Consider the following 20,635-nt stretch of genomic DNA (forward strand, 5'->3'; position numbering starts at 1 on the left):
AGTTTTAAAAGAACCATCCTAAAATTAAAGTACACAAATCAATCTCACTAACACAAGGCAGAGGGTTATTATTAACACTCTGAATCTGTATAAAGCCTATAAAAGGGAGCTCAAAGGCCAACAATTTAGAAACGTTTAGTCAGAACTATTCTTCAGAAAGGAACACTAAATATGGTGAATATGAGTATTCTCATCACCACAGGAGGGTGTTCTACTGGAAGAAGAGAATGGCTGACCATATTTTTCCATAGTTTGTATGAAATATATCTTAGAAGTATCCATATCTCCAATTCCATGTGTGCCAAACAGCTTTCTGATTACTAACTAAGCTATATGGGGCTTACCAATGACAGATACAATACAGTTACTGTTGTGATTCATTAATTAGGATTATAGTTTAAACATTAATATTTTTTGTGATTTTGGTTAGTGTTAGCTCCAAATGCTTATTAAATTTGAGTTTCTAGAATTAAGAGCTGGGAACAAGAATCTGGAAGGTGCTACCACCACAATAACAGAGACACCCTGAAAGGCATAATTCTCAACTGGCCTTACTCTTGGGTCTTGAGTCATTCTCTAAGTTATTACATGGATTTAAACAGATGACAAGAGGTTCCTTGGCACTAAGTATACTTTAATTACCAAATTGTCACATAAGAGAAGTCTGTTTTAATATCAACTAAGCATAGATTTACCTTACCATGTTAAAATAATTCCGAATTTTGGTCCCCCGGTCAAGGTCCCAAATAAAAATGTTCCCATCATGACCTGCCGAAAGTATGATCTTTTGATCAAATGGATGTGCTTCCAAAACAAATACTTCATCATCATGTCCCTGTGACAAAATCAATGTTAAAAATGAAAAGCAACACTGAGTATCTGGCTTATTTGATTAAAAGATCTCGGGAGTATGCTATCAATCTGATTCAGATGAATTCATGTATGCAAATTTAACAGCATTTACTACATGCATGCTATAAGAAACAGTTTAGAGTTCCTTATATATTTAAATGCTGATTTCATAAAATATTCAATAGAGAGAAGACCTGAAAAGGTGTTTAAAATAAAGACAGTCAAAATCAGTTACAGTTCATTAACCAGGTCCCTGAAGTGGAATTCTTATTTCTAGGACTCTGCTATTAAAAGGTTAAAAAATATGTGACAAACAGAATCTTTTATTAACACCCAATTCTAACATAGTGATAACAGACAAACCTTCATTATTCTTCATCCAGCACTCTCTATCACTGGTATTCATATTGTATCGTGGGAGGCCCCATGATATATTCAAACAAGCTATAGTTTGTCCTTTTTACCTTTATCTATTTTATAGTTGAAGGTTTCATCTAATATGCTATCTGAAAAATGGGTTTGCTGCTAAAAAAAAATAAGTTTGAAAACCAATGCTCATATGTTTCCCTGACAATAAATCAAGTAATATCAGTATCTCTATAGACCTTAGAACAGGAGTCTGCAAACTATAAACTTCAAGCCAAATCTAGCCCTGGGATGTTTCTGGACATACAATACAGCCTGAGAGCTAAAAATGGTTTTTACATTTTTTAACAGGTTGTAAAAAATGAAAGAATATGCAACAGAGACCATATGCGGCCTGCAAAGCCTAAAATATTTACTATATGGCCTCTTAAAGAAAAAGTTTGCCAAAACCTGATTTAGATCATTGTTGATTTTCCTAAACTCCTGACTAGAGAGTACATCTTTAACAATAGGCTCAAAGTCTTAGAAAAACATGCAGGACATCCTGAAATTGGATTTCACTTAGGAACACGTCAGCATATTACACATCAGGGGCTTCTAGAAATGATCATATATTGTGAACCTAAAAAGTGCATTTTATCCCAAATCATTGTATACAAAAATAGAGTATCCTACCATACTACCATTATGGACAAAAATATAAAAGTAACTTCAGAATGGCTCAAAATGAAAAGTGGAAGATGAGGAGGTAAAATCTATTACAATAAATATTATCACAAAACTTTTTCCCAATGACTACCAAAGATCTTATTTATTTATCATAACAAAATCTCTTGCTGAATATCCAATTTGCTATAGTAAATACTTTCTCAGTTTCCTAACCAGTAAATAATAAAATTACACTGTTAAACTCAAATGATAGTGATACAACTACATTAATGTACATTAGGAAAGAGAGGCTTTTAAATAGGGGGTTGCATTTTTGGCCAAAATGACATAGTCACTGGGTCATGGGAAACAAAACCTAGTCAGCTTCAGTAATGTCTTAAGATTTATCATCTGCCCTATTTTTATTTATCAAGCACACCTCTATTTCCACCACTACCACACAATCCAAATTATCATCATGGCCCATCCTATCACAGAATCCTACAGTGTACCCAGAGTCATTCTTATCTCATTCCAATCTATTCTCTCTACTCTATTGCAAGAATTACAGGGTATTTTTCAAAAGCAATAGCAAAGGCATGCTATTCCTTTGCTTTAAAACCTTTCCATGGTATCCTGTTGGTATCAGGATAGATCCTGCAAGACCTTGTATGGTCTGGCCCCTGTCCATTTCTCCAGTCCTATGGGGTGACACTCTTTCTGCTCTCTGTGCTGTAGCCAAAAATTGGCTTTCTTTCTCCTCCTTTCTACCTCAAGACCTTTGTACATGCGTTTTCCTCTTCTTAGAGGGACCTTTCAACCTTCTCACATATGTAATTTACCAAATATTTATTGACCACACTGAGACAGAAAATAAACAAACAAATAAACACAATAAGAAAATATCAGGTAGTGATAAACACTATGATGAAAATAAAGCAAGACAATGACTGGGAGGCTACTCTAGATTGTTTGATCAGGGAAGGCCTTGTCAAGGAGGTGACATCTAGGCTGAGAGCTACAAATCTTAACCCAAACTTCACTTCCTCAGGAAGCTTTTTCTGAACCTGCCAGACCAGGTTTGGTCATCCTATTAGAAACTTGCTTTGCACTTTTCTTTCTTAGCATTTACTTATTAAATGCTTGTTTCTTTTTTAAAAATTTATTTATAAGCTGTAAACTCCAGGAGGATGGGGACCCTTTAATTTAACATTTACTCCTAACTCAACGGTTGGCACAGTGGATACTCAGTAAGCATTTGCTGAATGGAAGAACTTTACGTCCTAGTTAAGACCCTGACATACAAATTGTTAACACATAAAACATAAATTCTATACCAAAACTAAGCAGATTTGACTGTTACAAGGACTAAAAATAGTCTGTTCTAAAATTTCCTCATTAAAATTCACTGGAAACAGATGACCCATGAGTCAGCCCATGGGAAGTGTACCACTAAAGAGAACTCTAAATTAAGATATTTATTAAGACAGAATTTTATAAAACCAATGGCTACAACATGGCCTTTGAAGCTGTGATTTTTAGAGATAAAGACCTGCAGCCACTGGCCACATGTGGCTACTAAGCATCTGAAATGTGGCTAGTGCAAATTGAGATGTTCTATAATTGTAAAATACACAATAGATTTCAAAGATTTAGTATGAAAAAATGTGAACAATTTCATTAATATATCATATTAATTACATGTTCAAATGTTACTATTTTAGATATACTAGGTTAAATAAAATATATTATTAAAATTAATTTTACCTGTTACATTTTACTTTTTTATTGTGGCTACTAGGAAAATTAATATTATATACATGGCTCATATTATATTTTTATTGGACTGTGCTGACATAGACAAACATTTCCTAGTAAGTAATAAAGCAAACAGTATAGGTTTTTCCACACATATTAATAGAAACTTGTATCAGGGAACAGGGAGAGCCAGAATGAGATAAGTATTGATTTAACAGATAAAAGGAAGAATCTAAAACTCCCCTAACACAGTGTTAGGGTTTTACTTAGGAAGGAGGACTTGGGAGGTATATGAAAGATCAACTGCAAATCCTCCCAAAATTAAACAAATCTTTAGAAACCTCCAAGGCCTTAGAAAAGATTATCTCACATAGGCATCAAATAAGGATGATACTATGGCATACAACAAAGAAATGAGTCATGAGAATTGGTATCTAGTCCCTATCATTTACTACTGTGTAAACCATATGGCAATCACTTGGCCCTTCTGAAAGTACTTATGAATCGATAATTGAAGCAGATAGGAAATAGGCTTTTAAGTAGAGTTCAACTATGACAAATTCCTTTTTTTAAAAGAAAGAAGGAAAGACACCATTTTCTCCTACTTCTTCCTCTTACCTCTACTTCTTGCATAAACTAATCCCCAAAGGTAGAATACAGGTTACCCTTGTTAAAATAAAGTCAGCTCTACCCTTAAAACATTAACAACAAAAAATCCCAGCTCACGCTAAAAACAAAATAACTTACATACACTTGACCACATATGATAACATAATGCGTAAATAAATATCAGACTTGGAAAGGATCTTAAGAAGTTTTCATACTTGCTTTTAGCAGCTACACCATGTGCCATCCCTATTTTGTTGATATGTCAACAGAGGTACCTTGAATAATTAATTCTCCAAAGGACAGTAAGCCATAGAAAGTAAACTAGAACACTTAAATTTCCTGTCTTCTAGAATAATGCCCTTTTTGACCATTTTAATTATTCCAAAAATAGAATACTTACGGATAAAGTATGAAGAAGTTGGCCTGTGATAGAATTCCATACTTTCAAAAGGAAATTGTTCACTGCAGTAATAACTGTGGTATCATAGCGATCCCAGGCCACCATAGTCACCTTAAGTTTAGTGACCTTGTCTTCTCCAGATGGCAAATTATTCCTAAACAAAATGATATCAGGTTCATAAATTTTGAACAAAGGTGCATCTAACAGAGCAAATTATGGCAAAAATCTCTCCAGAAGCATGCAACTTTTTAAATTAAAAACTCCTAAACTATACTTTTAACTATTAATGAAATAAAATAATAAGAGTAACACATAGGGCAATACCCATAAGCTTATTTTAGGGAGGAAAAAAACCCATAAAATGACAAAAATTTTATAGTTAGTTACATGAGAACGAGAACAAAAAAGTGAAATTAGAAAGGAATCTGCAGATACCTTGGAAAATAAAGTACAAGGTTAGATTGGGCTACCAGAAAATATGAAGAAACCATATAATGGACACTTTATTCTTAAATATTCATTTTTGAAACTAAAAGGTCTTATAAAAAAGCAGTAAGAAATTCAGTAACTTTTGCTTTAATTGAATGACATTATCAGTAACTGACTATGACCACAAAGTTGGTTCTATATTGTTATTAATGGGAAGATAATTAATTTCCCAGTCATACCCTAAAGGAATTGCAGTATCCTAAAGAGGAATTATATATCTTCCAATGAACAGTGAAGATGATGAAACAGAATTCTGATTAATTGTATTTATAATGTCAAGTAGGAATGTTAGCAATATGAAACATAAAGGTATCCTCAGTAAGTCAGAGAAATATCTAAACATATGATGACATTTAATAGGGGCAATCCTCAAAGTAGAAAATAGTATAAATAGATATAAAAAATGACTCATACAAAATCAGGGCAGAGAATGATTATATGGGCATTAGTAAAGCACAGAGACCTTTGGATCACAAGAGACCAGAACTTTCAATAAGTCAGCTATGTTCCTATCATCCAATCTGTCCACCAACAGCAAAAGGCAATAGTGCTTAGAGACTATATACAGATGCAAACTTCACATCTACCAATTAACTCCAAATTAAAAAGATATTTATTTTCATAATTAAATAGAATTCAATAATGTAAAACATACTATACCATATGAGAACCACTAAAATATCTAACATCCAATCTTACCCAGTCATTTTAGTAGCCATATCTAGCACTATACTCTTCCACTCTTGTTGCTGATATTGCCAAATTCTTGCCGTTCCATCTCTACTTCCACTAACAAATCTTAAACTGCAAAGAAACAGTTAAAATATCCTTATTACCTCCCTCTAAAATGGAAATCACTATTTTTCTAATTATAAAAGTAATACATTCATCCTCATATACTTCTGCGGAGAATAAAAATGGTACACTTTGTAAAACAGTTTGGCAGTTCCTCAAAATGATAAACAGTACCATATGACTCAGCAATTCTACTCCCCCATAAATATACAAGAGCAATGAAAACATAAGTCCACACAAAAACTTGTACACAAATATTCATGACATTATTCATTATATGCCAAAAAGTGGTGACAACCCAAATGTCGATCAACTGATAAATGGATAAACAAATTGTCGTATATCCATACAATCGAATACTGGACAGCCACAAAAAGGACTCCAATTCTTATACATGCTCCAACATGGATGAATCTTGAAAACATTATGCTAAGTGGAAAAAGTCACAAAAGACCAAATATTGTATGATTCCATTAATATGAAACATCCAGAATAGGCAAATCTATAAAAACAAAAAAGTGGATTAATGGTTGTTCAGAGCTGAGGGTGGAGGTGTAAAAAGATTGGGGATTGAAAGCTAAAGGGTATAATATGGGAATTCTTTTTAGGGTGATGACAATGTTCTAGGGATATGGATTAAGAGATACAAACTACTATGTATAAAACAGATAAGCAACAAGGATATAGTGTACAGCATGAAGAAATATAGCCATTATTTTGTAATAACCTTAAATGGAGTATAATCTATAAAAATATTGAATCACTATGTTGTACACCTGAAACTAGTACAGTATTATAAATTAAATATACTTCAATTAAAAAATAATAAAATAAAATTGATCATAGTGAAGGTTGCACAACCCTATGAATATACTAAAAACATTGAATTTTATGTGGAATATATCTCAATAAAACTGTTATAAAAATACATTCATTAACCTATAAATCTATCACTGTTCATAATTTAGTTTCTATTCTTTCAGACTTTATTAAAGACATATATATATATATACTTAGACATTCCCCCTACGGAAAATAGAATTACACTACATATAATGTTTTATAATGTTTTTCTTTAAGTGTACAGTTTGACCCCTGAACAATGTAGGGATTAGAGGCACCGACCCCCACACTGCCACACAATCAAAACTTTGCGTGTATATTTTGACTCCCCCAAAGTTAAATACTATTAGAGCCTACTGTTGACCAGAATTACCAATAACATAAACACTTGACTAACACTTATTTTGTGTGTTATATGTGTATCTACATATATTTTATACATTCATAACATACCTTTCTCTTAATTTTTTGATATTTCTAGGCTACGTGGTTTGTCTGAGTTTTTTCAAATTGTCACAAATCTCCAAAACTTTCTCTAATGTATTTATTGAAAAACAATCTGCATAAGTGGACCTGCACAGTTCAAACCTATGCTTTTCAAGGGTCAACTGTATTTTGTAGATATATTTCTATGTTTACAAATATAAAAACTACCATCACTTTCAATAAATGTTCAACAATACGGATGTATCAAAATTTATTTAATTAACCTCCTAATGATGAATATTTTTACTGTTTCCAGTCTTTGCCATTATAAATAATGTTGTGATGAATATCTCTATACACATCTTTGTAAAACCTTATATATATATATCTTTGCTGAGTCAAAGGGTAGGCACATTTTTTTTTTAAAGAAAGAAAAGCTTTATTCTGTCTCAGCTTCAGGTTTGGCCACAGATGCACACACTGGGAGCTGTCAAATCAATGACATTTTCCTAGTATAACAGTATAAAGGACTCTTTCATGAAGAATTTATACTCTCTTCCTGAATCTTTTCTCCCTTATAGTCCCCCTTCAGGGTAGGCACATTTTGAAAGCTTTTGACATACTGCCAAATTATTTCCCTGAAAAGTTTTTTTAAAAACAATTTACAGTATCATCAAGGCTGTGGGGGAGTGTCTATTTTCCCTAAACCCTTGTCAATATCGGGTGTTATCATTCTTCAATATCTTGTCATTCTGAAAGGAAAAAATTGTTACTGTTATTCTAAATTGTATTTCTCTGATTATTAGTAAAATTGGACATCTTTTGATGTATTTACTGGCCACATAAATAATTAAGATAAAATAATGTTTCTCATTTAAGGAAAAAGGCAAAGAATTAAAAAATTCATATACTCCTAGAATGAAAGAATAGTAGCTGTACAAACCTTCCAGTTTATAGCTCAGTAGGGTGCAATAAACCAACTTAAAAATTATTTTAAGGATTTTTCATTCCTAATAAACACATCACTCTTGTGGACCATCATTATTTACTCTCGCATTTAACAAAGATGAACACATTCATCATAGTAATCACCCAGTGTTTGAAAAATATTTAATAATAAAACATGGTCACCCACATAAAGTCTTTATAGACAGATAAGGATACAAATTTATGCTAAGTGGTTGAATTTTTAAATCTATTCTAGGTCAATTTCTAGGCCAGGGCAGAAGATTATCACCTTCTGGGGACCAGACATTTGAGAGGGTACATGAATACCTGTATATAATTTCTGAGTTTACAGACATAGGAAATTGTGTATCATATGAGTAGTAGAGACAGTAAGCGATACAGATGCTCAAAGGAAGAAAAGACAGATAAAATCTCAAGCAGTCAGGAAAGGCTTCAGGTAGGGTATGAACCTTAAAAGGAAGATAGAACTTAGAGAAGAAAAAGAGACAGGAGGGAGAAGGAAAATAAAAAGGAAGGAGAGAAGAAGGGAGAGGGAGGACATAGGCGGGATAGAAAAGGAGTGAAAGGAAGTAGGGTATGATTATTTCTGGTGTGAGGTTAAAGTATAAGTGAAAGAATGGATAACAGAATGTATATGGGATGTAATAATAATGATGACTAAATCAATTGGGCTGGATCTAAGTATTTAAACGGGTAATAGTAGATAAGAAAAGAATGTAGGTCTAAGTCAAGTTGAAGAGAATTCTGAATGCCAGGCTAAAACATTTGAGTTCTATAAACAAAGAGAAAACACTAAAGATTTCTGAACAGGGCAATGTTCATCTGACAGAGGTGGACAAGATACATTTAGAAGGGAAAAGAAAACTGAAGGTAATGGGTCAAATAATGGAATTCTTGACTAAGATGGGTGATAACAGAAATGGAAAAAGGAAAATCACTAATAAAGGAAGAACTGATAGACTATGGCTACTACTTAGATGGGAGCTTAGAAGAGCTGGGGTAAGCATGTCATCAAAGACAAACAAGGGCTTTCAGCCTAAGTGACTGAACAGAAAAAAAAAATGTAGTAGAAGTAGTGTTTTCTGAAGAAGTACAGGTAAAATATGTGAAACATCTGTTTATATAGATATGTACTACATAGTTACCTGTCTCCATTGTTACAGAACTGAACAGCAACAACCTTGTCCTAAAACATAAAACAATAGATTTTTGGTTAGAATTAATTTATTTTTAAAATGAATAAAGTACTCTTCCCGTCATATTCACATATGAAAGTATCATGGAGTAGATTTTTTAATGCTATAATTTTCTTTAAAAAAACCCTCTAATTTTCTTTAAAAAATTAATGAAGGCTGAAACAATACATTAACTAAGGAGGAATACTTATCAGCAGTAATTTGAGACAAACCAGACATAAGCAAACCTGTTTCTAAACCATAATCTCAAGAGACAGATAGTTCTGAATAGATGACAGTTTATTATATTCCCCATAATAAGATAGCACACTAATCTAAAATGCCAACTTAAAAAAATTCATTTAATAGTAGTTGAATTAAATTCCTCACTTAACGTTTTTTTTTTTTAATTTTAGAAAACAAATCAATAATGTCCTGTTTCTTACATGGTTTATTTAATTATTTTACAATGAATTCATTTGACCGTCTTTAGGTTCTATAATTTAGATACTGTTGTTTGAACCTTCCTTTACAATGACTAAACTATACTTTTACAAATATAATGTGCATTGTAGTGATTATATTATAGTAATGTACCTTCAAATGTTGTAAACATTTTGACAAACCACAATTATTGAACTACACTTGAACTTAATTTTTTAATTATTTTTTTATTTGAACTTAATTTTTAATAAAAAGCTCAGATATTAAATGTCTTCGTATTTATTTTTTCATTTTAAAAACGTATCAAACCGTCTTCATATGTTCAGATGTATCTGTGATTCACACTGTTCCATGATTTCACTGAGTATTTATCTGACAGATTCGGGATTCTCACTGCCAGTTGCAATAACTGATTTTAGATGTTCTGGAAGGACATCTTACTTTCAATGACTAACAGCCGCCACCGATTTCAACAGGGAATGTTTAAGTTTTCTGATTTTTTCTTAGCTAGGCCCTTGCCAAAAAAACCCTACCAATCAGTTTTTCTTCATCTTTCCCCCCCTCAATTATTTCCCATTCATTTATTACCTCCTCCTCTCTCAGCTCTCAATAAATTTGACTGCACTGTATACACACCTTGCTTGGGTGGTAACTGTAAAGATGCCTCCTTTGTGTGCTCTAGCACAAGTGGATTTTTCCCACTGGATAGTCTCAGATTGAGATCTTTATATATTTCCTAAGTTTTTCTCTTTCACAATTTACATAATATTCCAGGATTTTAGTATCTAGGAATAAGTAACAGCAAGGTGAGAGCTCAGCTAGGTTCAGTAACTTTTCATAAGGAGAATATCCAATTATGTTTATATGGTAAGACAAAAGCAGGAGGCTGTTTCCAAAAGCTCAAGGAAAAGGTTTCTAACAGGGGTCTCTTTTACTACAAATTTCAGGAACATGATTGATTCTGGAACTCACAAAATATCTTTTTTTAAAAGTCATCTTTCAGGGAAATTATGTGTGTTTTATTGATATGTACTAATACTATTCCAAATAAAGTGTCAATAGTAGTAGGAACAGTAACAGTAAGACTTGTAAAGCTGAGTACTTTCAAATGCTGACTATACAGCTTTGACAATGAGGAACATGAGATATACAGTGAGCTGAAACAGAAATACTCCCATATTCAACAGTAAGTAATTACCTGGAGAAGGTAAGGAAATAAACAGAAGGAAGAAGTGAAAGGTACACAGGGATCTGAATAAACAGTAGTGGCTCCAAGATTCCTGAAAATGTCACAGGAGAGTGGAAAGAGCTTGGGAGGAAAAATGCCAGGCACCAATGGCTGTCACCCCAGCATAAAATTGTCCCCTGTATGGAAGGATGTTTTTGATAACTAAATCGGATTAGATTTCAGGAGTCTGATGGCATTCTCAAAATAATCAAACTAAGATCAATGAGCTAAATTCAGTAAAAAGAATTTTTTCCTAAGACATACTTTAATGTGTCTTTTAATAAGTGTATAGGCTTCGAAGTAACAAACACTTATATAATTAATAAAATAAAGCAAGCTAGAAGAGGATTTTTGTAAATTATTACTGTAATATATATTTTTCCCTTCCCATACAGTCAGGTAGAAATTGTCTTAAATACTACAACCATACTAAATCCAGAATTTCACACTGATCTTCATTACTAAAGAGACATCTTACCATATAGGTTTCAGTACCAATCTATATTAAATTAGGGTAAAGATTGGAAAAGAAGAAATAAAACCAATTTTCCAGGGGTGTTTAAAAAGAAAGCAACATATTTAAGTTTCTCATTTTGTTCTTACCGTATGTGACTCTAATTCAGCAATTTTCTCAGGGATCTCAGAACCCAAATAATATATTCTAATCACATGGTCGGTGCTACCTGTTGTAATGAACATACCACCTAGAGGATTAAAAAACAAACAAACATTGTACCAAAGAATTTTAAAAACCCTCTGATGGCTTCCTTAGTTATACATTACCTTGTTAATTAAAAAGCCTTCAAGAAACATAAGGTTATTTTCTAACCATTAAAGACATATTAACATTTCTGAGGAAAAATAAGTAAAATTCAAGAAAAACAAGAGGAATATTTAAAGAACAACTATACCATTCACCCAACAAAAATCCACCAACTATACACTAAATACAGGCCTTTGGATCATAAACATTAAAGGCATTGAGGAATTCATTTCTTCATATTTTATGTAAAAACATAATGTTCCAAAATTATTTATAAAATAACCTATATCTACAATTCTCTGTATAGTGGCTACAGTAGTTGAGTGTGAAAACTCAGCAGTTTTTGGGATGATGAAAAAAATTCTAGAGATGGATGGTGGTAATGTATGTAGAACAATGTGAATATACTTAATGCCACAGAACTGTACACTTAAAAAAAGTTCTTAAAATGGTAAATTTCGTGTTATATTTTACCACAACAAAAAAGAAAAGGTTAACCAGCACATAATCCTTAGCAGTAGAAAAGCACTGTTTACATACTGTGAACATGTCTTCTACATGGAGCCACTGTACATGTTTTCTGAAAAGTCAGGGCAGGATTTTAGTGTTGAATTGTGTATGAGTATTGGGGGAAGGCTGTACTTTTTACCAACTAAATTCTGTATTATATAAAAACATATTAATTGTAAATAAGAAAACAACTCAAAATCTATTACATGTTAATTAGAGTCTACAAAGGTCTATTATAACATATTGTTCGCATTTTTAGCATGTTTCCATTAATTCTCAAACATATGCATTTTTTCTCCACAAAATTAAAAAATATTTTACAGTTGAAAAATCTTTTATAACTGGATTATTCAATATTTTAGATACTCAAAACATTCAATTTTTACACATACCAGAGCTGAAAGATGAACAAGATATCTGAACTCCAGGTCTAGATCTCTCAGTAAATTTCACTGGGCGATCTCTAAGAGAAAAGTAAAATGTTTTTATTTTTCATCATGTTCATTTAATGTGCAAGAATTTTAGCACACTGCTAGATATTGACAGATTTATCATCAATATTATAGAAACCACAAAACTGAAGTAGTAAGTGCTATTCCCATTATTGAAGTTAACATTTAAACTTACAAATATACTTTATGCTATCAGTATAATTATGTTAGCTTTACAAAGAAATTACCATGTTACTTACTACCATCATGAAGAAAGGTTCAAAGTGTTCTTACCAGAGTAAGAAATGAAACAAATACTCCTTATCAAAATTTTGTGTATAAATTAAATAGTCTCTTCAACATTGGTTTCATAAAAAATTTATTCTAAAATCTCTAACATCTAATTGAAGTAGGTATGGATATGTACATACACACTCATACATATATAAATTTATATACTTACATACATGGACTATCAAGAATCTCTCAAAGTGATAAAGAAAAATTTCTAACCCAATTTTAAACTTACTTAAACTTCATTGTTTTTACATGCCATTGCCAGAAACAGATAGTTCCGTCAGCACCAGTAGAAGTGAGGTATCTGGTTGTGCCTTTAGTTGATGGACAAAACTGGAAAAGAAAATTTAATTAAAATAGAAACCTTTCATGTTCAAGCTTAATTTCAGTTTCAAGAAATTAGCTATTTAAATTTCCTATATTAATGAATACCTTATAAAATTTGAAAATATCAAAAAACTAGAAAAGTCATTCATTGAATTTAGGATAAAATATTTTAGCCCTAAAGATAATTATTTTAAAATTATTCAACATCACACTTTAATATTATTATTTTACTACTTTTAATGGAGAAAAAACAAAGTCATTACTAGTTAAATCATTACAAATCTGCTGAATACACGCTTATATAGCAACCATATAAATTTTTTATAGTTCACATGAAAAAGGCATGCATCAGAAGTAAGTCTAAAACAGTGATAAGGAAGTTAATGTCTAAGTATGGGGTTTTAACATTTTACTTTAAACTCTAATTTCAATGAAGTATGATAGAAATTTCACCATTCTTAAATTTAAATCATCTTCATGTGTTTTGATGGATAACATAAAATAGGTCAAATGTCTGTATGTATCATTGTGGAAAAAAGAGATTAAAAAAATATACTTGAGTTGCCAATTTAAAGTATGACTACTATCTGATGGTCTTTACCATGTAGGATTCTCAGGCTCTAACTCTCAGTATTTTACAGGTCCTCAGAAGAGAATCAGAGAAGGGAAAAGCCACTAGGCTCCTGATACCTGGGACACAGGAAAAGGTTGAAAATCAAACCAGGGTCTCTAGCATGCTCGTGAGCTTTAAAAATCCCAAATAGGGAATTCCCTGGCAGTCCAATGGTTAGGACTCGGAGCTTTCACTGCCATGGCCCAGGTTCAATTCTTGGTCGGGGAACTAAGATCCTGCAAGCCGCTCAGCATGGCCAAATAAATAAATAAAAATTAAATTAAAAATTTTAAAAATAGGGCTTCCCTGGTGGCACAGTGGTTGAGAGTCCGCCTGCTGATGCCGGGGACACGGGTTCGTGCCCCGGTCTGGGAAGATCCCACATGTCACGTAGCGGCTGGGCCCATGAGCCATGGCCACTGAGCCTGTGTGTCCAGCAGAGCCTGTGCTCTGCAACGGGAGAGGCCACAACAGTGAGAGGCCCGCGTTCCGCAAAAAAAAAAAAAATTCATTTGTAGAACAAAAAAAATAACAAAGAGGTCCATGGATCTCTAGGGCACTTACACACATAAATCAAATGAGACAGAAACTAGCAAATGAAACAATGAAGGAGCCAAACAGTTCCATAAACATTTCCAGTATAAACAAATATTCATATTTTTTATGTTGTATGAGACTATCTCCAAATTCCAGAAACAGTCTGTCAGATAGGATGGTGGGAACACAAGTAACTAGTAATATTCCAAAACAAAATCCAAAAAATAATTTCAACTAATCAAAAATTTGACATAAAAATGTTCAAATCCAATATATGTTGAATCTAATTCTTGCTAGGGCCTCATAAACAGGTTATATATTATTTAAATAACACACAAAAAACTGATTGGCATATTTATTAGTGATTAAAGAACAAAGAAAAGTGAATGGGAGTAATTATCTCATCCACAAAAGTAATCTGCTTGACCAAAATAAAAGACAGTGTCAGAAGGATTCCTCTGTTTTGCTGTCAACACAAAGAAGAGAACAAAGTTCTTTGGGGAGTATCCAGGACTTTCACTACCAACATCTGGTAAAAACACTATATGGACAAATATTTAAAAACTCAATGTATTGTATGTCAAACATCTAGTTGAAGTAAGAAATGACTGAAACTAAGAATAAAAATTTCCCTAATATTAAACTACGCATACACACACACACACACACACACACACACACACACACACACACACACTAAATCTGAACTGATAAACATTTTGCATTAAATATTAACACAAAGTATGCCAATATTCAAATTAGAAGCTACTTATATCCTGCCTAAAAGGTACTGGTGTTGTTCCTTAAGGCAATTCCGTCTTTTCCCTTCTTCACAAATACAAATGAGATAAAGAAGATGTCTTACACTACATTTGAAAAAACTTTTCAATGACCTTTTTACTTATTTCTAAAGGGAACAGATTTATATGAAAAGGGAACTTTAAAAAATACCTGTCTGCAAGGTAAGGACAAAGCCCTTAAGAAATCAATATTTTTCTGTTGCCCTTCTTTGTATAATCCACACAATGTAACAAAAAACAAGAGAATTCTCATTCTTATTACATCTACTAGAGGTATCTTTTTATTTTTCTTACCTGTATGGAAGTAATAGAAGCTGAATGTCCCTGAAGGACTGCAACTGGTGCACAAGTTCGAAGACACCACACTCTTACAACTTTATCACAGCTGCCTGCGGCAATGAGAGTGTTTTCATAGTTAACAGCCATGTCAGAAATTTCAGCAGAGTGCCCTCGAAGTGTAGCAAGAAGGCGCCCATCATCTGTTGCCCAAATTTTCACCAAACAGTCATCTGAACCCTACAGCAACACAAAAGGACAGAAGATTTACAATAAAGCAGAAATTCGCCTCCTCCCCCCACAGAAAAAGCAAAAACAAAGGAGAATTTTATTAAGTTACTTCTAAGCCTTTACTTTTTAGTCTCTTTTCTTCATATAACATGGAGCGAGTAGAAAATATAAAATATGTCCAAATGACAGCACTGACAAAGCACTGTCCAAACTGATAATGGCATATGTGAATAACTCCTCAAAACTACTACCAATCCTGACAACTCAAAAGATTTTTTACTTTTAAGTGATTTGGCATTAACTATCTCTGTCATTATTTCTTTCCTTACACCTGACAGCCTTTTTTCTTAATTGCTTGAATATTTTTTTCTCTATAAATACTTAAAACTTTAACCTAAAATCTACATGCAAACATGAGACTTTGTTAATAATCTCTGGGGAAAATATTATGTGGAACTTCCTACTGAGAATTTCAAAAGAGCTTTAAATAGTAAAAAGCAATTCTACTGTGGTAGATAAGCTAGTTAATAATTATCTGTTTATAAAAAGATGAAAATCATCATCCTCATCATCATCAACACCCATATACTTAGGTGATGCATTTTGGAGTCATGAAAACATCAATGGAAGAGTCTGTAATGAACTCCAAGAAGTCGAACTTCTCAAAATACAAACCACTTCCTTTGTTGTAGCCTAGGAATTTAAAAAGAAAATTATGCCATTACCTACACTTCTACATTAACTTAGTACTGAAACAATGAGACTAAGCCTTTACTTGGAAATATTAGTGTGCTACAATTTTGTACTCTAAAGCACACAATATGATCTGGTTATTAACAATCCAATTTAAAAAATAATTACTATTGAATTCAAAGAGAGATCTATACAATAACTGTAATCTTCATTACTAAACATGTAGTTCAACTATTCAACTATAAGGATGATGTAATCATTAATTAAGCAGAACTGGCACCAATAGAAAATGCATTTTAATAAATGTTTGCTAAAAGGGAATGAAACCAATTGAGTAGATAAACTTGTTTCACATAAATTAACCACCTCTAAAATATAAGGCCTCCTGAAGATTTATTTTTTTAAAATTAGATTTCCCAAATATAGAGGTCATTATAGTTCATCCATTTACTTATATAGAAAGAGAAAAGATTTTCAATTTCCACTCATCTTTTCTTGCATGCATGTGTCTAAAAAGGAAGAACTTCTTACAAAGCATAATTCAATGCCATGAAGCCTAGCTTCCATTGTTGTAAATCTCTAATATGCTATAGTATCATTAATTTTAAACTCACTGTAAAAATTCTTCTCCCACTTCGGTCAAATGCTACACAGTAGACAGATGACAAGTGCCCCAGAATTCTTTTATGCATCTTAATGTGCTGGTAAGCAGATGAAGGGAAAATATGGCTGAAGCGACTACATCCGGTTAATTGCCTGGCAGAGGTGATATTCACTGAAAAACAGAAAACAGGGGATTCACTTCTTAAAACCTAAAAGTGAAAACTACATTTAACATGAAGTTAAATCATCAGTATTATGATGAAACAAAACAGGGTACACACACCATGGCAATTCTACGCTGTGAGAAGTCTAAATTCCATCACACATTTCATGATTTTATGAACTCAAGTTCACTACCACAAAGCACTAAGAGTACTCTTCTTTCAAATCCCAGAAGTCTGATTTTCTGTTTACCTTACTATGGTTTCCCAAGTACAATCCCATTTTGCCTTTCTTGGTATACTTCAGTCAAAGACACTGTAACTTTAAATATATATAGGTAAATCTTACCATAACATGAAAGAATTTTAGAATAAAAACAGTATTTGGTTAAGTATAATACATCTTAAAATGTATATAGGAAATTTTATGAACTCCTGTCCTACCTTCTCACACCCATCCACCCTGTAAACAGCTGCACCTAAAAATTCAAGAGTAATACAAGAGATTTATACAGTAAAAAGAGGAAGGAAGCTATAACACCACACAGATTTTCAGTAACAAACAATCCTTTCTAGACTTGTCTATAGGTTCTCCCCCTTTTTGGTTTCAGAAACTATAGACTCTCCCTCTAATCAATGAACTTTTGAGAATTCATCTCTTATAAGGTCATCTTAGATCCTGTCTCCTTTTTTGTTTTGTGTTCTAATTTTCTTAAAAAGCAGCCAGAATAAAGCATAAATCTGCAAAATTCTCCTCCAAATACCACCTGGATTCTACTCACTTCCCTAAAACGAAGATCTTGTTCCCTATAAGGATATACAAGCACCTACTTCCTCTGTGACATTCCACCAGTCTTCCCTTATACACTGAAAGTATTCAGCATCCAACATATTATATTTTAATCAAAACATAGAAGCCTTAAAAGTTAAAGTGACCTTGAGGCAAGGCAAAATTTTACCATACTTCATAATAATATAGTATAAATAATAATAGCTTTATGTTGAAACAAGGCAAAATTAAGGCAAGAATTGAGTTGTAGCTAGATTAGTACAATTAGAAGCATGCCACAATCAAAAATAAGAAACGTTTCAACATCTCAATCTTAAGAGCAATGAAATCTTTTTCAGGCAACGGTCAATCCACTGGCCATCTCAAACTGATAAAATGACAAAAATTGAATGATGAATAGAAAAATCCAACTTTGAATGCAAATCATAAGAACACATTAGAAATCTTAGTATTTATGTCGAGATGCTGAATAAATAATGGTGGAAAATCCATAAGTATCAGTACTAGGTAACAGGTTTCCTTTTTGGCAGTTGCTTCCCATGTCAACCTCTAGAAATGGCCACAACTCTAAGATGGGAAGAGCAGGCACCATAACTTTTAGACTTTAGCAATCTTCCCTCTCCAGTCAAACATTTCTTACTGCTCTGAGTTCCTTGAAACAGTCAACCATTACTTCTGCTTTGCTTTTTTTACATTCATATTCTGTAAATATATAGAGGAAAAGGTGTGTTACTTTTAAGGAAGGATTTCTCAACCTTGGAACTATTGGCCTTTGGAAATTTGGGACTGAGGATTCTTTGTTGTGGGGGTCTGTCTATTGTAGAATGTTTAGCAGCATACCTGGCCTCTACCCACCAGATGCTATTAACAACCCACCAACAACAACTTGTGACAAGCAAAAATATCCCCAGACATTGCCAAACATCTCCTGGGGAAAAACTGCCCCTGGTTGAAAACCAGTTTGAAGTTTAAAAACAAAAAACACCATCAATATGAAGAAAAATATCAGAAAAGCAGAGATAGAGAAAGAATCAGAATTACAGAATATATGATGGACTATTATGTAAAAATTAATAATTAAAATATGAAAACTCCATCAATGTGGAACGATTTAGGAACTACAAAGCAAAAAATATAAAATATGAACTTGTAAGTAGATTATGATTTAAATTATACAAAAAATACATACATATATGTATAAAGACTAGAAAGAAAAATGAAAACAACTGCTTTGTGATAAAAGTATAGATTTTTTTAAGTTTCACTTAACACTCTTCTAATAATACATTTTTATCTTAAACACAAGTTTTCTATTAGGTTCTCTAGTCCACTAACAGCTATTCAAAAACTTCCTATATATGGTATATCGCATATTCGGCAGCAGGATCATCAAATATTCCTTCTTTCCTATCTCAGCGATTTTTGTTTATTCATATAGCACCTGAGATGATAATATTTATACATTTTTCTCAGTCATTTAGTAATGTCAACAGGTCTTAGGCTCTATATACAATAAGGAGTTCTGTCAACACTCTTTTGCATGTATTCTCCATTTAGCCACTCTTTTTCAGTACTGATGCTTTTTGCTTTTCTTACATCTCTAAAGAATCCTTTATCAAGAACATTTTCTGAAATTTGTAATGGCTGATAACTGACTTTAAAAATACAATTAAAAAGAGTTCACTTTTGACCAATCCTTGAGTATTTTACTAGAAAGTAGATCTCATTCTTCTAGCATAAATATTATATAGCTCCTTCGGGGGAGAGGGATGCTTAGAGTCCTTATTCCTTTCCTCAAAAGTAGTAATAAAATAAAGGGACACACACACACAATTATGACTGTGTTGTATTTAAATGTCTCTATCAAGATTAGTATGAAAAGCTATATGCCAATAATTTGGACAATGTAGAAGAAATCGACAAATTCCTAGAAATGTACAATCTCCTCAAACTAAACCAGGAAGAAATAGAAAATATGAATAGACCATTGGTAACCAATCTAGTGGTTACCAATAGGGAAAGGAAAGGGGGAAGGGGCAAGTTAGGAATAGGGGATTAAGAGGTACAAACTACAATGTATAAAATAAATAAGCTATGAGGATATATTGTACAGCAAAGGGAAACATAGCCAATATTTTATAATAACTATAAATGGAGTATAATCGATAAAATTTTTTGAATCAGTTATACACCTGAAACTAATATTGTAAATCAACTATACGTCAATCAAAAAATAAATAAATAAAAATAAAACAGTCAAAAATAAAATAAGGGACTTCCCTGGTGGTGCAGTGGTTAAGAATCCACCTGCCAATGCAGGGGACATGGGTTTGATCCCTGGTCGGGGAAGATCCCACATGCCACGGAGCAACTAAGCCCATGCACCACAACTACTGAGCCTGTGCTCTAGAGCCTGCGAGCCACAACTACTGAGCCCGTGCACCACAACGAAGAGTAGCCCCTGCTCGCCACAACTAGAGAAAGCCTGCATGCAGCAACAAAGACCCAACACAGCAAATAAATAAATAAATTAAATAAAATATATACCCTTTTTTAAAAAAATTAAAAAATAAATATCTATCAAATGTACTATTTGAATGC

General features: G+C 32.7%; 1 protein-coding gene across 2 annotated transcripts in view; it reads right to left on the reverse strand.

Moving 5' to 3' along the window:
- Window positions 1–20,635, reverse strand: part of BRWD3 (bromodomain and WD repeat domain containing 3) — a 118,876-nt gene that overhangs the window by 56,541 nt on the left and 41,700 nt on the right. For both annotated transcript variants that reach the window (XM_032620103.1, XM_032620102.1), the window contains exons 7-15: window positions 17,095–17,255; window positions 15,575–15,796; window positions 13,236–13,336; window positions 12,668–12,738; window positions 11,606–11,706; window positions 9,301–9,341; window positions 5,822–5,926; window positions 4,634–4,787; window positions 701–835 (exon numbers count right to left, since the gene is read on the reverse strand). In XM_032620103.1, coding sequence (XP_032475994.1) covers window positions 701–835; window positions 4,634–4,787; window positions 5,822–5,926; window positions 9,301–9,341; window positions 11,606–11,706; window positions 12,668–12,738; window positions 13,236–13,336; window positions 15,575–15,796; window positions 17,095–17,255 — 1,091 coding nt within the window. The remainder of the gene's footprint in view (window positions 1–700; window positions 836–4,633; window positions 4,788–5,821; window positions 5,927–9,300; window positions 9,342–11,605; window positions 11,707–12,667; window positions 12,739–13,235; window positions 13,337–15,574; window positions 15,797–17,094; window positions 17,256–20,635) is intronic.

This window comes from Phocoena sinus, chromosome X, assembly GCF_008692025.1.
Source record: "Phocoena sinus isolate mPhoSin1 chromosome X, mPhoSin1.pri, whole genome shotgun sequence".
Lineage (NCBI taxonomy): Eukaryota > Metazoa > Chordata > Mammalia > Artiodactyla > Phocoenidae > Phocoena > Phocoena sinus.